Source organism: Myotis nattereri, assembly GCF_964212035.1.
Source record: "Myotis nattereri genome assembly, chromosome: 18".
Taxonomy (NCBI): Eukaryota; Metazoa; Chordata; class Mammalia; order Chiroptera; family Vespertilionidae; genus Myotis; species Myotis nattereri.
In genome coordinates this window covers 656526-673826 of record NC_138093.1, presented here as the reverse complement: position 1 = coordinate 673826, position 17301 = coordinate 656526, and the positions used below count along the sequence as shown (strand labels likewise).

The 17301-nt window shown below is 56.7% G+C and overlaps 1 protein-coding gene across 1 annotated transcript; it reads left to right on the top strand.

Moving 5' to 3' along the window:
- Positions 1-2626: 2626 nt before the first annotated feature.
- LOC308534045 (E3 ubiquitin-protein ligase TRIM38-like) lies at positions 2627-10621 on the top strand. Its single transcript, XM_081112322.1, has 7 exons — positions 2627-2696; positions 4516-5048; positions 5543-5638; positions 6364-6594; positions 9211-9233; positions 9322-9434; positions 9744-10621. The coding sequence occupies exons 2-7, from the start codon at positions 4632-4634 to the stop codon at positions 10454-10456; spliced, it is 1593 nt and encodes a 530-aa protein (XP_080968448.1). The 5' UTR covers positions 2627-2696; positions 4516-4631; the 3' UTR covers positions 10457-10621.
- The last annotated feature ends 6680 nt before the right edge of the window (positions 10622-17301 follow it).

The window sequence follows — 17301 nt, the reverse complement described above, 5'->3', positions numbered from 1 at the left end:
TCTCTCACAACAACAATGGCCTCAATATCCTCTAGATAACCAGTCCCGCTGGCCCCCCAACTGGCACCTTTGACTTTAATGTTCTAACAGACTTGGATAATTACTGCCGGCGCACGGGCAAAGATTCTGAGGTCCCCTACGTCCAGGCTTTTTGGGACATACGTTCCCGCCCCGACCTCTGTTCTCCCTGCTCAACCCGTCAGATACTCCTAGCCCTCATAAATTCACCCGTCTTGACCCTAGCTCCTCCAACGGGGCTACTGTCCTGGCCTCACACTTTATTTCCCAATCTGCTCCCGATTATCAGATAGAAACTCAAAAAGGTTGAGGAGGGCCCTGAAACCCCCATACAGGATCTGGTAAAAATGGCCTTTAAAGTCTTTAATGCCCGGGAGGAGACGGCAGAAGCCGCCCGACAGGAGCGGCTCCGTGAGAAGGTATCCCTTCAGACCCAGGCTCTGGTGGCGGCTCTGCGGCCGGCAGGGGAACCGGGTCAGCGCCAGCCCTCAAAGGGTGGGCTCCGAAGTAGCCCTGGCTCCACGACTCGGTGACCCTCGCCGAGCCCAGGCTAGTTCTCCAGGTGGCGGGTAAGTCTATCTCCTTTTTGGTAGACACGGGGGCTACCTACTCGGTCCTCCCCTCTCATTCGGGCCCTAGTATTCCTTCCCAGATCTCAGTTGCGGGCATAGATGGGTCCCCCTCAACCCCCCAGCAAACAACTCCTTTAGCCTGCCAGTTCCAAGACCGCCTTTTTTCACACTCCTTCCTCATTATCCCAACTTGCCGTGTCCCCCTACTGGGGCGGGATATTTTAACTAAACTAACATTCGGAGCCTCTCTATCCCCCCCCAGCGCCCCTAGTCAGCAGGAAGCAGCCAGATGATCACGTCGTCCTCTTATCCCATCATAGAGAGTCCGGAATGTCTGGTATTCGCTGGCACCCTGCCCCAGGGCGAAAGGACCCCCTCCCTCTCTTGGGCCGGTGAGAAGCTGACCTGTCCACACTGACGTCTGAAAACCACCCCACCCCGGTGACCAAACCGCAGGACAGACCGCAGGACAGACCGCAGGTTTCACCTGACCCTGGAAAGCCCCGACTGCCACCAGTTTCGGCCAGCAACAATTACCTCAGAAAAGTATAAAACCTTGCCCCTGCCCAGGTTTGGCCCGGCTTCTCCGGCTCCCCTCTCTGAGCCAGTGAACCCGCCCGTGTGCTCCCAATAAAGCCTGTTTAATCTGGTCTCTGTTTGGCCTCACGGTTTTTCCTCGCGGCGGCGTAAAACCTAAGATTTTCCTTTCGCCCTGGGGCAGGGTGCCAGCGAATACCAGACAGATAGTGCTCCGGAGAATGGCAGGGTTATATCCATATTTATACATGAAATCCATTGGTGACAGATTTAAGGAGGAGGGATAAAGCAAAGCGGGGAAACCTCTGTGATAGGATAAAAAGTAAAATGATGGACACATACTTAGGTGGGTGCAGGATCCATTCACATGATAAATGAAGGAATCTGCGGCATCCGTCCTGGGCCCAGCACACCTGGCTGTGCCCCAGGGGCTCCATAAATAGGAAAGTCACAAGTTACCCAGACATCCCAAGGACATGTTATCATAGATGCGAAAAGACAGACTGGCTCAGTTACGGTAAAGGTTGACCTTGTCAGTGAAGATACCGGCCCAGGACATAGCTGCCCACCATCACTGCTTTTAGTTAAGGTTTAATTTCAGACCATCCTTTGTGGTGACTTTAGGTCTCCGAGTCTGCAAAACTGCCATGCAGGCCTCTCCTGAGCTGGTCAGGTCAGCATGTGTCCACAGATGTTTCTCTCTCATTGATGTTTCTGACTCTCTATCCCTTTCCCTTCCTCTCTGTAAAAAATCAATAAAATATATTTTTTAAAAAAATACGGACCTAAAAAATAGCAAAAAAATACAATAACATCCGCCCAGAAGCTGACGGTCCCTGAGGGGGTTGGTTGCGGCAGGAAGAGCTGCAGACGGGCCTGTGGGCTGTGGTATTCGCTGGCACCCTGCCCCGGGGCGAAAGGACCCCCTCCCTCTCTTGGGCCAGTGAGAAGCTGACCTGTCCACACTGACATCTGAAAACCACCCCACCCCGGTGAAAAATTCCTGCCGGACAAACGGCTCCCGGAAAATGACCAAACCGCAGGACAGACCGCAGGTTTCACCTGACCCTGGAAAGCCCCGACTGCCACCAGTTTCGGCCAGCAACAATTACCTCAGAAAAGTATAAAACCTTGCCCCTGCCCAGGTTTGGCCCGGCTTCTCCGGCTCGGCTCTCTGAGCCAGTGAACCCGCCCGTGTGCTCCCAATAAAGCCTGTTTAATCTGGTCTCTGTTTGGCCTCACGGTTTTTCCTTGCGGCGGCGTAAAACCTAAGACCAACCTCAGACGCTCCTGCTGGCCCAGAGCCCAGGTCCCATGAGGACTTGTCCCCTTTCCTGTGGCTGTAGAAGGACTTCTTCCCACCTCTCCCCGCCCTGCGGGGGCCCAGCCCAGCCACGTGCTAACCCTTAGGGCCATTTCCTGGTTTCCTCCCCAAACCCAGCAGCGCCCCGCCCCCCACCACAGGCAGTTAGTTTCATTTCTACTTGAGTCCCGCCCAGGACTTGGGAAGTAGCTGCTCCAGGCGACTCCCTCCAGCCCAGCCAGTGTGTGGCATCCTTGGTGGCCCAGGTACTGGGGAGGGTCCGGGCGGGTCTCCCAGGCAGGGTGATGACACCCGGTGTGTGGACGGGAGGGGGTGCGGTGGGGGCCCCAAGGGCGGCAGGGAGGGGTGTGTTTCAGACACTAGGGCCTCTGGTCTCTGTCCCTCCAGGCCCCTGCCCCACAGACCTTCCGTGAGGCCGCTTTTGCTTCCACCAAACTCCAAGCTGATCCAACCTCAGGAGATCTGGGTGTGAGGCGGGGGAGTGGAGGCCGGGACAGGCCCCCGGGGCCCCTGGAGGGCAGGTCCTGTCCTGGGGACACAGCCCAGCCACAGAGGACCCGAGTGTGTCCCCGGGAAATCACCCGCCCAGGAAGGGACTCTGAGCAGAAACTCTCTGTGGCTCCGGGGGCTGCCCTGGTTCTAGAGGAAGAGGGGTCCAGTGGTCTCAGGGATTCCTGGTTGTGTTCCCTCCATTGTCAGGTCCCAGGAAGGTCCATCTGCAACCTGCCCGCCTCCCTCCGCTCCCAGGAGGGCAGGCCTGGCTCCCCAGGAGCTGCAGCCCCGGGCCAGGGTCCCAGGGTCCCTCCTTCGCTCTCTGGTTCCTGGGTCCTCCCTGGAGGGTCTTGGCGTCTTGTCTTCCCATTTGCTCTCCTTCCCCTCGTCCCCCAGGGTTGCAGGTGCCTGGAACTTCTCCTGGGAGACAGTCCTGGCTGGAGGAGAGAGGTCACCTGACTGGGCCTCCACGACCTGCCCCTCTGCCCAGCCCAGGCCTTTCCTTTATTTAAAAAAATGTTTGTATTGATTTCAGAGAGGAAGGAAGAGGGAGAGAGAAACACAGATGATGTTTCTCCTGCACGCCCCCCACTGGGGATCGAGCCTCTAAGCAAGGCATGTGCGCTGACCGGGAATGGAACCCTGACCTCCTGGTCCAAAGGCGGACTCTAAACCACTGAGCCAGCCGGCCGGCGCCTCTCAGGGGAGGGAGACTGGAAGGACTCACTGGGTCTCAGGTGCCGTGTTTACCTCGGGGCCATCCTGGGTGGGTTTCCCTGGAAGAGATTTTTTCTATTGTTTCTTCCAGAGAAAGGAAGGGAGGGCGGGGGGGGGGGGGGGGGGGACCTCGGGAATGGAACCCGGGACACGTCAGTGCGCAGTGGACGCTCTAACTGCTAAGCCCGCTGTCCAGCCTCTGTTCTCTGTGGGGGGCAGTCAGGGGAAAGGCTGGGGGTGCAGAGTCTCAGCAGGTCCACAGTCGCTGATTCAGTGGAATCTTCCTGATCCACCCCGTTCCTTAAGTTGCAAAGAAACGGTCCTGGAACCAGTTATTCCGATTATTCCTCATGTTCCTCAGGTGGGAGAGTTCCCCGGGCCCTCACTGGGTCCCTGGGCATCCTGCCTGGCCCTCGCCCTCCCTGTGTCTGGGCTCCAACACCAGCTTCCCCCTGATGGATGGTCTCTATTGGGGCTTCCTGCAGCCCCCGGTGGCCATGAAGCAATGGAAATGTGACCAGTCCTACCCGGTGCGGCTCAGTGGAGAGAGCATTGGCCTGTGGACTGAAGGGTCCTGGGTTGGATTGCGCTCAAGGGCACGTACCTGGGTGCGGGTTCCATCTCTGGCCCTGGTCGGAGTGCATGTGGGAGGCAGCCCATGGGTGTGTGTCTCCCTCTGTCTCCCCCGTCCCTACCACTCTCTCTAAAAATCAATGGAAAAACATCCTCAGTGAGGCTACATCTGCATGTTAAATTCTGTTTCATTTTAGTGAATGGCATTGGGGTCCCCACCCTCGTCCACAGCACAGCTGCACTCTCTGCAGCGTCCACATTGCAGACCTTTCTTCCCTCCAGATAAGACCTCAAGGCCCGTGGGGCCTGGCAGCCGGGCGCCCACAGGAGGCCGGGGTGGGTGCGCCGCCTCCACTGTGGGAGCCTCTGGGTCCGGCATTGCTGCTTCCGGCAGAGGCATGGCGTCGGCCTCCACCAGCAAGAAGATGCAGGAGGAGGCCACCTGCTCCATCTGCCTGAACCTGATGGCCGAGCCCGTGAGCATCAGCTGCGGCCACAGCTACTGCCAGGCCTGCCTCCTGGACCTCATGGGCCCGGCCTCCTCCCCGCGGAGCCAGCAGGACACAGACACCTTCTCCTGCCCCCAGTGCCGGGCTCCCTTCCAGAGAGGCAGCCTGCGGCCCATCAAGCAGCTGGGCAGCCTCATCGCCGCCCTCCGGGAGCAGGAGCAGGAGCTGTCCTGCCAGGAGCACGGGGAGCGGCTGCACCTTTTCTGCGAGGACGAGGGCCAGCTCATCTGCTGGCGCTGCGAGCGTGACCCACGGCACAAGGGCCACAACATGGCGCTCGTGGAGGACGCAGGCCCCGGCTACAGGGTGAGTGCCCCTTCTGCGCTCCAAGTCCCGATAATCAACCAGGAGGTCACGGTTGGATTTCTGGTCGGGGTACATGCCTGGTTTCGGGCTCCATCCCCAGTGTAGGGCGTGCAGGAGGCAGCTGACCCATGATTCTCTCTCATCATTGGTGTTCCTGTCTCTCTCTTCCTCTCTGAAAGGAATAGAAATATATACATATTTTTACATGTAAAAAAATTAACGGTTTGTAGGAGTGCTGAGAAAAGAGAGGGCTCTCCTGTGAGAGGGCACACGGCAAAGGAACAGCCAGGGGCCCAGGGGGTGTAGGGAAAGGCAGGTGTCGCCGAGCCTCCCATCAGCTCAGTCGAGGTCCCCACAGGCTGTCCTGGCCATTAGCCGAGAGGAGGGTCAGGGTGACAGGGACAGAGAGAGCCCCGGGCACTGACATCAGGTTCTTCCCGTCCGAGGGAGAAGGGAGATGTGGTCAGCAAGGGCCACTCCATTTCTTCCTCCAGGAAAAGCTCCAGGAAGCGGTGAGGAAACTGAGGCAACTGGAAGAGGAATGCACGGACCAGAAAGCTTTCACGGCGAAGCAGATGGCCCAGTGGGAGGTGAGAATGGGGGGCTCTCGCCTTGGCCGCTGGAGGGCACCCCCAGGGCTCAGGAGCAATCCCCACCCAGTCGGGCGTGTGCAGGAGGAAACAGCCCATGTCTCTCTCACATTGATGTTCCTCTCTCTCTCCCCACCCTCCCTCCCTGCCACTCCCCTCTCTCTAACAATCAATGGAGAGAATATCCTGGGCTGAGGATTAACGACAACAACAGAAAAAGAACAGGGATTTCTTGGTGTCAAGCTCTGTCTGTCCTGGCGCTTAGGCGTAGGGTCTGATCGGGCCAAGCACAGTGATGGTGTCACTGAACCAGAGCAGCAGGTGGAGCCCCGAGAAGAAGCCATTGTCCTCCTTGTCCACATCGATGAGAACTCATGCCCTCCCCCCCTCCTCCCAGCAGGAAATGGCCAGGAGGTCAGTGCCTGTCAGAGCCAAAGAATCACATGCCTGTTTCCCGAGAGCCGTCCCCACTGGCTTTCCAACTTTTTTTTATTTGTTTTATTTTATATTTGTATTTATGTCAGAGAAGAAGGGAGAGAGAAATAGAAACATCCAAGAGGAGAGAGAATCATGGTCAGGTGCCTCCTGCACGCTCCCCACTGGGGATGGAGCCCGCAACCCGGGCCTGTGTCCTGACCGGGATCCAATGTGACCTCCTGGGTCACAGGTGGACCCTCAACCACTGAGCCCTGCTGGCCGGGCTGAGCGTCCTCTCTTGACTGTAGGAGAAGGTAGAGGCTCAGAGACAGAAAATGCAGGCGGAATTCCAGAACCTGCACAGGTTCCTGAGGGAGGAGGAGAGGTCGTTCCTGTGGAGACTGGAGAGCGAGGAAGAGCGCACTCTGCAGAGACTGAGGGTCAGTGAGGCCGACCTGGACCAGCAGAGCCGCCAGCTCGAGAGCCACATCCGGGAGCTGGAGGAGCGATGCCAGGGCTCCGCCCAGAAGGTGCTGCAGGTGAGGCTGAGCCCTGGGAGGACGCCACGGGGGCGGGTTCTGAGCTGCTCTGGGGGGCGGCGGTGGTGGTGGGAACAGAGGACCGTCTGCCTGTCTCAGTGGTGGCACATCAGTGTGCGGGACTTAAAGGCAGAGATCTCTTATTTTTATTTCTCATCATTTCTGAACATATTTTTTTTTTTTTATTGATTTCAGAGAGGAAGGGAGAGGGAGAGAGAGATAGAAAAATCAATGATGAGAGAGAATTATTGACTGGGCCTGCAACTTGGACAAGTGCTCTGACGGGATCAAACCCTGACCTCCTGGTTCATAGGTTGATGCTGAACTACTGAGCCACACCAGCTGGGCCAAGCCTATTCTTTTTAGAATATTGAACAGATAAAATCTACAAGGTGGCTCCATGGTCTACAGGGCTCTCTATATAAATCAGAAAATTGTGATTTGGCTCAAAACTCCAGTGTGGCTCAGTGGATAGAGCATCAGCCTGAGGACCGAAGGGTACAGGGTTCCATTTTGGTCAAGGGCACGTACCTCAGTTGCAGGCTCCTCCCTGGCCCAGGTCCTCGTCAGGGCTCGTGCAGGAGGCAATCGGTGTGTTTCTCTCACATTGATGTTTCTCTCTGTCTCTCCCTCTCTCTTCCACTCTCTCTAAAAATCAACGGAAAATTATCCTCTGGTGAGGATCAAGAAGAATAAAACCCCCCGTGCAGGTAGTGGGGTGGGTTCCTTTGAGCGGAGCCAGCTCAACCAAGGGTTCGGTGAGCTTGAGAGGGGGCGGCAAAGGATGTAGAAAAGTCAGACAGAGAGAATAAGCTGGTCTAGGTGGACCTCCTGTGCCTGGCTGAGGCCACAGAGAGAGATCCAGAGGCAAGCTGAGCCTATATTTTATAGCCAGAGGTAAACATGGTAGTGGTCACCATAGTTACACTGTTCTTGTGAGTTTCACTTGTTTTGGCAGCACTTGCTGCACCTCCCACAGCCCATTAGCTTCCCAGATAAGATCTAGGGAGGTCATAAGGTCAAGCCTAGTTATGCTAACAGGGCTGTGCCCTCTAAGCTGGGACTTGTCTGTGGCTTTGCCATCAGGTCTGTCTGAGGCCTAACCCTATATCCACTCCCGAAACAGGCTCAGGGGTTGGTTTCCGCTCCCACGTGCCTCTGTCCAGGGGCACAGGATCCTGAAGGTCAGGTGATAGCGGGGACCAGGTGGGGCCGCCCCATGAGTGATGGGTGAGCCTGGCCTGATGGGCCCTCTTTCCAGCCTCAGGAAGGTGAACCTCCCCCCACCTCCCAGCTGCTGGTCCCAGGTCCGGCGGGTGGAAGTGGAGGGCGCCCCTCAGGGTGACCATGTCTCATGGCTGCTCTGCCGCCTGGGTCACTGTGGTGGCCACCTCAGGGCCCAGTCTGGGCGCTGGGCACCCACCCACCGCCGAGAGGCTTTGTGACCGTGGGCCTCTGGCAGGTGCGCTCTGAGGAAGGTCAGGCCAGAGGGAGCGTGGGGGGCTCCCCACCCCCCTAAGCAGCCGGGGGCTCCTCAGACCCTCAGCAAGGAGGCGCCAGGTCAGAGGCTGAGAGGTGTCCTGCTGTGCTGATCGTCCAGAGGCCGGTGTGGGGATCGTTGCCCGGGGTGTCCATCTGTTACCCAGAAACCCGCGGGTGGGCTCGGCTGCCTGTCGCTGTGTCCAGTCACAAAGGCAGGGATGGGTCCTATAAGGCGTTTACTGAGAAGGCGGCCCACCCAGCAGGCAGGGCGCTTACACTCATCGAGTCCTGTCTCCCAGCAGCTGCAGGGGACCGGATTATAGAGGGGTGTGCCGTGCCAGCATGGCCATGGGTGAACCTGAGGGGCATGGTGAAGCATTAGAAAAGACAGGCAAGAGAATAAGGCTGGGGCTGGGTGGGACGTTGCCCTCTGATTAGAGAGGCAGTGCCATGGCCTGCAAGCCCAGTGTTTATTTTATACTCAGAGCACACAAAGCAAAGCAAGGGAAGTGGTCCCCACAATTACGATGTTCTCGTGAGTTTCGCCAGTTTTGGCAGCACTTGCTGCACCTCCCACAGCCCATTAGCTGCCCAGGAAGGACCTAGGGAGCGCTATAAGGTCCAGCTTCGTTATGCTGAGAGGGCTGCGCCACAGGTCCATCCGGGCTTACCCTTATGGCCGCTCTCTACAAGGGGAAGGGGCTGGGTGCTGTGTGCAGCCCTGGGGGCCTCAGCCGTCAGCTCTTGTCCTCAGTCCCCAGGCGATGAGATGCTGTTGGTCAGATGGTGTTTTGGCTCCTGGTGGGTGGGCCTGACCCTGCTCATGGGCTCTGCTCGCCGGGCTCACAGCTCAGTCACCCCCCCAGTCACTTCGCACAGGGCTTGGGAAGGAAACTTAACAAAATGTAACCCCTGTTCACATGTAGGAAACGTACCCCTGTTCCCATAAGTGTGTGTGTCCTAAGATTTAAAAGAACAGGATGGCTTTTCAGAGTCATCCAGGTGCTCTGCCGACCAGGGTGTAAGCCCCATCCCATCCGAACCCAAGGCCGGGCCTGCCCTGTGCCTCTGGGAGGGAGCAGCAGCCCATCAGCATGGTGTTCCCACACTCACCTGTGCCTTTGTTTCCCGCAGGACGTGAAGGGCGCCCTGAGCAGGTGAGTGCTGAAGGAAGGACGGGAGAGGGGGAGTGGGGTGCGGAGCCAAGGGGTGCCCCCTGAGCAGCTCTGGCCTCTGCTCCCCCAGGAGCCAGGCTGTGCGGCTGGAGATGCCTGAGGCCCTGTCTTTGGAGATTGAGACTGAGTGTGAGATCCCCGACGTCTACTTTGACCAGAGCAAACATTTGAGGAGCCATCAAGGTATGTGAGGGCGATGCTAAGCGCTTCGGGGACTGAGCTCAGTGCAGCCTCCACCCCATGGGTAACGGGGACAAATGGGAGGGTTTCTACTTTATGGTCACAACCCTGAGCTCCCATCGCTGGTCTGAAACAAGGCTCAGACTCCAGAGCACAGGCTGGTCTTCTCTAAAGACAGTGTGTTGGGAGCAGAGCCCGCCTCCAGCCGCCCCTTCCCCACCCTCCAAGGGGACATTCTTGAAACAAGCCAGACCCCAGGACGCTGACAGCCAGCGCCCTGAATTCTACCCTTGAGGTTTTTCTAATTACCAGGACCCAGTGAGGATGAGCCCCCTCTGTCCGTATTTGTTTGGGATTTCTTTAACCGTCTGACAGAGCAGCCTGGCAGTTGTGAAACTGACATGGAGCAGTTTGCAGAGACCCTGAGTGGCCGGGTCACCACGGACGAGGCTTTGGAAGAACTGGTGGGCCTCATCTACCAACAGGCCACGTCCGAGCCCAAGCTCCGCTGTGGGCGAGCTCGCCTGTGTGCTTACCTGTCCCGTCACCTGACCATTCGCTCACAGAGGGGCAGCTTCTACGATGTGCTCCTTCAAAGATGTCAGGCTGATTATGAGAATAGAGATCAAGCTGCCAAGGGGGATGAAGCAGCTCGGAAACGATTCCATGAGTTGGTGCTCTTTATGGGAGAACTTTATCTTCCGCTGGAGATCGAAGGGGCTCATGGAAAGGCTCCAACAGCTTTTCTTCGGGGGTTGTTGGATGCCCTCCTTTCTCACCCTGTGGACGATAACCTAATTTGTGCAGTAAAATTACTGAAGTTGACAGGGCCCGCCTTGGAAGATGCCTGGAAGTCACGAGGAAGGACAGACATGGACGAGGTTATCCAGAGGATTGGAAATGTCGCCCTGGAAGCACCCTGCAGTGTTGATGTGAGGCTGATGCTCTTGACGCTTATAAAGCTCCGGTCAAGTAACTGGGGGAGAGTCCCTGTCACCTCAGCATCCGAGAGAAGCAGCACCTGAGAATGAACCCAACTGTTTTGTGACGGAACCGCCATTGGGTCCAGTGGATGGTGTTCCTCTCCCTGCAGCTGATCCAGACGACCACGATTCATCTCAGGAGTGACCTGAGGGCGGGGGGGCGGGGGAGAAGGACTTATGTGATGCTTTCATCAATAAAGATTTATTAAAAACAAAAAAGAGCCGAAACTGGTTTGACTCAGTGGATAGAGCGTCCGCCTGCGGACTGGAAGGTCCCAGGTTTGATTCCGGTGAAGGGCATGTACCTGGGTTGCGGGCACATCCCCAGTAGGAGATGTGCAGGAGGCAGCTGATCGATGTTTCTCTCTCATCGATGTTTCTAACTCTCTATCTCTCTCCCTTCCTCTCTGTAAAAAAAATCAATAAAATATATTAAAAAAGAAAGAAAGAAAAAGAAAAACATTCTTTTAAAAAAAACAACAAAAAAACAAAACAAAAAAGAGTGACTTAATGAGAAGACCCTTTTTCCAGATTGTGAAGAAAATGGAGCAGGTGTGTCCGGGGTGGTGACCGTACTTGGATGATATGACGATGAGGTGGACCCAGAAGCTTATGCAGAGTTTTGTTTGGAACCAGAGCGTCAGCAGAAGCCGTCGGGTTAAACGTCCACGGGTCAGAGTGAGGAAGCCGTGCAGGTGATGGTGGGAACCGGACGTAGGAAACCTGTCACACTTGTACCCGATGGAGGACGCAGAGAGATGTTACCAATGCCCGCACCTCCAGTCGTGTGTGACACTCTCTGCCACAATAAACTCTATTCCCTAGAACTTAAAAAATAAAATGGTAAACTGTCACCCAGCCGGTTTGGCTCAGTGGACAGAGGGTCGGCCTGTAGACAAAGGCCCCAGGTTCCATTCCAAGGGCAGGTCCCTCTACCAATCGGTGTGTGTGTCTCTCTGCCTCTCCCCCTCCCTTCCTCTCTCTAAAGATCACTGGAAGCCCGGCCGGTGTGTTCCAGAAGGGCAGGGTTCGATTCCAGGTCAGTGCACATGCCTGGGTTACAGGCTTAAACCCTAGTGTGGGGTGTGCAGGAGTCATCGGATTGATGATTCTCTTTCATCGCCAATGTTTCTACATCTCGTCTCCCTTCCTCTCTGAAGTCAATAAAAATATATTTAAAAAAATAAAAAGAAATTTAAAAAATAATAAAACTAAGTAAACATAAATATAAAAAACTGAACACATAGCCTATACATGTAGAATTATGTGTGTGCTAATAGACACATGTACATTTACCTATGGTGCCTGTGTAGCCATGTACATATGTGTATGTATATGTACAAACACACACACACATAGACATGTGAGAGCCCAGGCGCACACCCGGACCCGCGGGCACACTCAGCACTGGGGTCAGTTTCACACGCGGATTCATTAAGAAGCGCCGTCAGGGAAGTGGAAGAAAATTGAGAGAGAGAATCACGGACCAGCTGCCTCCTGCAGGCCCCGCCCTGGGGATCCACCCACAACCTGGGCCGGTGCCCTAACCGGGAATCGAACCCTGACCTCCTGGTTCCTAGGTCACTGCTCAGCCACTGAGCCACACCAGCCGGCTCCCAGCTCACATCTCTGTCTGCCTCCTCGCTGCCTGTTCTGGGTGTGCCAGCCGGCATGTCCATAGACTGTTTTTTACCGTTAAAAATCCACGCAATTTGTGCCTCTGACTGAGCTTGCTTAGGACGAACCAGAACAATCTGTCCCATCAAATTGCCAGAAGGAAGTGCTGTGTGTAGCTGCGGCCTCGGCACACGGCACCCTGTCTGTGCGTCCACACCCGTGTGCCGAGGCCGCAGGGCCCCCCGATCAAGGCCACGCTCGGGGTGTCACATGAGCAGCCGGGTGACCTGGCCCTGTGACCCCGCACCCAGGGCGCCGCTGTTCCGGGCCTGGGAGGGGCTGTCACCTGGACCCCCGGCAGCTGCCACCCCCATGGGCACGGGGTCACCAGGCGGCCTCGGGCCCTGGCTCCAGGGCGGGAAAGGGGGCGTCTAACCCGCGGGTGAGCGGGGCTGGGTGAACCCATGTCATCGTCCCGTCTGCCTGCTCTCCCGCCCCGTCTGCCAGGGACCCGCACCCCGAGCTCTAGGGGCGAACCTTCACCTCCTGGCGGGGACTGTGGCCTCAGGGTGAGGTCCAGGCCTCTGCTCTGGGTCCGGGAAGAAGGCAGCGGAGCCCCAGCTTCCCTCCTCCTCTCAGGGGTCCTCACAAGGGAGCCCAAGGCCTGGAAGGAGACGGGGAGCCCTGGGGGGGAGGAGCGGGGAGCCCTGTGGGGGGAGGGGCGGGGAGCCCTGTGGGGGGAGGGGCGGGGAGCCCTGTGGGGGGAGGGGCGGGGGAGCCCTGTGGGGGGAGGGGCGGGCAGCCCTGTGGGGGGAGGGGCGGGGAGCCCTGTGGGGGGAGGGGCGGGGAGCCCTGTGGTGGGAGGGGCGGGGAGCCCTGTGGGGGGAGGGGCGGGGGAGCCCTGTGGGGGGAGGGGCGGGGGAGCCCTGTGGGGGGAGGGGCGGGGAGCCCTGTGGGGGGAGGGGCGGTTAGCCCTGTGGGGGGAGGGGCGGGGGAGCCCTGTGGGGGGAGGGGCGGGGAGCCCTGTGGGGGGAGGGGCGGGGAGCCCTGTGGGGGGAGGGGCGGGGAGCCCTGTGCGGGGAGGAGCGGGGAGCCCTGTGGGGGGAGGAGCCGGGGAGCCCTGTCGGGGGAGGCGCCGGGGGTCCCTGTGGGGGGAGGAGCGGGGAGCCCTGTGTGGGGAGGGGCCGGGGAGCCCTGTGGGGGGAGGGGCCGGGGAGCCCTTTGGGGGGAGGGGCCGGGGAGCCCTGTGGGGGGAGGGGCGGGGAGCCCTGTGGGGGGAGGGGCCGGGGAGCCCTTTGGGGGGAGGGGCCGGGGAGCCCTGTGGGGGGAGGGGCCGGGGAGCCCTGTGGGGGGAGGGGCCGGGGAGCCCTGTGGGGGGAGGGGCCGGGGAGCCCTTTGGGGGGAGGGGCCGGGGAGCCCTGTGGGGGGAGGGGCGGGGAGCCCTGTGGGGGGAGGGGCCAGGAGGCTGAGGATTCACTGCTGGGCTCAGCCCTGGGCTCCTCCCTGTGGCCTGACCTTCCCAGCAGGTCACAGGGCTGAGCAGTGAGCCTGCCCGACCGCCAGGGGGCCCCCGCGAGGCAGAGAGGAGAAGCCTGGGGAGGAGCTGCCCCACAGGAAGCTGAAGGGAGCAAAACCTGGGGCGGGGATGGCTCAGTGGACAGAGCCCGGCCTGTGGACCTCAGGGCCTCCGGTGTGATTCCCGGTCAAGGGCACGACCTCGGTCAATGTGTCTCTCACATGGACGTTTCTCCCTCCCCCCTCGTCTCCCTCCGTCCTTCCTCTCTCTCTAAAAAATCGATGGAAAAAACATCTTTGAGTGAGGATTGGAAAAAACAAAAGAGTAAGTCTAGGTGGGGCAGACAGTCCTTTTTTAAAAAATATGTTTTTTATTGATTTCAGGTTGGAAGGGAGAGGGAGAGAGAGAAACATCAATGATGAGAATCACGCATTGGCTGTCCCTGCAAGCTCTGAACTGGGGAATCAAGCCTACAACCCGGGAATGTGACCAGGAATGGAACTGTGAGCTCTTTGCTTGTAGGTAGGTCGATGCTCAACCCCTGACACACAGACTAGGCCCTATGTGTTATGCCCAGATTTCAGGATCCCCAATAGACCACCAGGGATCCAGCCGAGTCCGATGCAGAAGCAGAGAGTCTTTTATTCAAACCCAGGCTTGGCTCCCCTCCCCTCCTTACCGACACAACGGCAAGTGATAGAGAGAGGCTAGCCCCGTGGGAAGAGGAGTTTTATAGGGGGGTGGAGTAAGGGAAGGAGAGGGGACTGTGGGCCCTGCCGATTGGCCAGGCGCAAGTCTGTGCCTTGTTACACAGGATGTGGTCATATCTATAGCGCGCACCTCCCTTGATTGTCATTGGTTAGTTTAAAGAAATCCTGGGTGTGGCTAGTGTTAGGTTTAATGTAAGGTTTAATCTGAGATGTGAGATTTAATCTGACCAAAGCCAATAATTTGACCAAGACAAGCAGGGTAAGAGCGAAATATCGCGTTTATTGGAAGCTCTCGGGTGAGGTCCCACGGTCTGGAGGCGCAGGCTGGGGGAGTCACACCCACCTGTGCCTGGCAGAGACTTTTTATGCTGCTGTTGGACCAATCAGGTTTATCTGAGGTAGCTTGTGGCGGGTGACTGATGAGCGGGAAGTTGGTGCAGCTGCACCCTGGCCATCTTGAGAAGTCTCCGGTGGTTATTTATTGGCCATCAGCACAACAGGATGCTCTGGTGGGTCCCAGGATGGCAGCTGTTGTCCAGCAGGATGTGGCTCGGCAGTTCTGGGTTGTTTTGTCCAACTCAGCTGGTGGGATCAGGAAAGACCCTATTTTCCCAGCCCCAGACCTTACAGCTAGCAGAGGCTTGGGCTTCCGGGAAGAAGCCTTGCCGAGCACATGGTTGCCCAAAGATGGAGGATACGGGGCAAGACGGAGGGCGTAGCTTTTGCCCTTTCATTCCCCCCTTTGTCTTGGAACTTCCGGCTTGTTAACATAAAAAAAAACCATTGAAACCTGTAAAGAATTTTTGTGAGTTTATTTCAGCCAAACTGTCGACATTGTTATGCCCAGATTTCAAGATCCCCAAAAACCACACCAGGGAGCCAGTCCGATGCAGAAGCAGAGGGTCCTGTATTGAGCTAGCTAACTCAACCCCGCCTCTTGGCCAACGCAGCCACCGGAAGCAGAGTGCCACTCGCAAGAATATCAGGGCTTTAATAGGGGGTGGAGTGAGGGGGAGGGGAGCTGACTGTGGGCCCTGCTGATTGGCCAGGCGCAAGTCGGGTCTTGTTACACAGGATGTGGTCATCTCTATGGCGCGCATGTCCCTTGATTGTCATTGGTTAAAGAAATCCCGGCTTCCGGGAAGAAGGTACTTTCCTGAGCACATGGCGGCTGCCCCAACATGGAGGATCCGGGGTAAGATAGCCCTCGCCCTTTCAGACATATACCGGGAAGCAGAACCTCAACGAATTGAGATAGTGCTCCGGAAAATGCCAGGGTTACATCCGTATTTATACATGAAATCCATTGGTGACAGATTTAAGGAGTTGGGATTAAGCGAAGCGGGGGGGGGCGGGGGGGGAACCTCTGTGATAGGATAAAAAGTAAAATGATGGACACATACTTAGGTGGGTGCAGGATCCATTCACATGATAATGAAGGAATTTGTAGTATCTGCCCTGGCGCCCAGAACATTTGATTGTGCTCCAGGGGCTCCAGAAAAAGGGAAGTTACAAGTTACCCAGACATTTCAAGGGTATGTTATCTTAGAGGCAAAAAGGCAAATGGGCTCAGTAAGGATCAAAGTTGATCTTGTCAGTGAAGATACTGGCCTAGGACATAACTGCCCACCATAACTGCTTTTAGTTGAAGTTTAATTTCAGACCATCCTTTGTAGTTATTTTAGGTCTCCGAGTCTGCTAGGCTGCCACACAGGCCTTCCCTGAGCTGGTCAGGTCAGCGTGTGGCCCCTTCCGTCCACAGGCTCAATCATGAGATGGACTGTATTTCTATTTCACCGTTGCTAGAGGCCCATACTGGTCACACAGAACTATCAACTGAACTATCCCTATAAACTTAGCAAATGGTCCGGTGGAAGGGAAAGAAACCATTTTAGCTTTAACAACTTCTATTGAAATAGGATTTTTCTTCTTAAAATTCCTTCATGGCTATTAAAAAGCCCTCACCCTTTCACTGTGTAGCTGATCAAACGGAATGAAGTTAACTAGAAGAGGACGTTCTGCCAAGAAAAGACGGAGCCTGCAAGCAGGCCAAGTCAGAACAAAGTCTTGCAAACAAGACTTATTGTTTAGAGCAGCCCTGGGCAAACTACGGCTGGTTTGAAATGAATAAAACTATTGAAAAAAAAGAACCGTACCCTTTTATGTAATGATGTTTACTTTGAATTTATATTAGTTCACACAAACACTCCATCCATGCTTTTGTTCCGGCCCTCCGGTCCAGTTTAAGAACCCACTGTGGCCCTCGAGTCAAAAAGTTTGCCCACCCCTGGTTTAGAGGCAGAACTTTCCTTGAGGTGATACATAGTCCATGAGGGCGTGGAAAGTTCAAGGGAGGGTGCACTGCTGCAGGTGGAAAGAGTCTCTGTATAACAGAGGAAATGAATCGTGTAATGTATAACCTAGCTCAGATGATCTCATAAGCATGCCTGTTAATCATTGTCACTTGCTGTACTCCATTGTTATTTGCTGTGCTCCCCAAATAAAAGCCATGAGGGCTTTGGGGGCTTTGCTATTCGCCTGAGCGAGCGGTAGCCCTCTGCTTCTCTGTATCCTGCACGCCAAGCTCATCTCAGCGTCACCGTTCACAAAGAACATCAACAGTCCGACAGTCCTTTTGCTCTCGGTGCTGCCCTCACGGTGGCTGGGGCCTCCCGTGGCTCCCGGCTCCCAGCTGTGTCCTGACTGGTGGTGATGCTGACAGTGTCTGACCCTGCAGAGCAACGCTGAGGAGGAGCATGAGGGCGGAGGTCACCAGCCCTTTCCACCGCCCCCTTCAGAGCAGTGATGAGAGAATAGGGACCTAAAAAATAGCAAAAAATAAAATAACATCTGCCCAGAAGCTGATGGCTCCCGAGGGGGTTGGTCTGTGGCCACGGCAGGAAGAGCTGCAGGCGGGCCAGTGGGCTGAGCCCCTCCCCGACCTCAGACGCTCCTGCTGGCCCAGAGCCCAGGTCCTGATGAGAAATTGTCCCCTTTCCTCGTGGCTGTAGAAGAAGGACTTCGACCCACCACTCCCCGCCCTG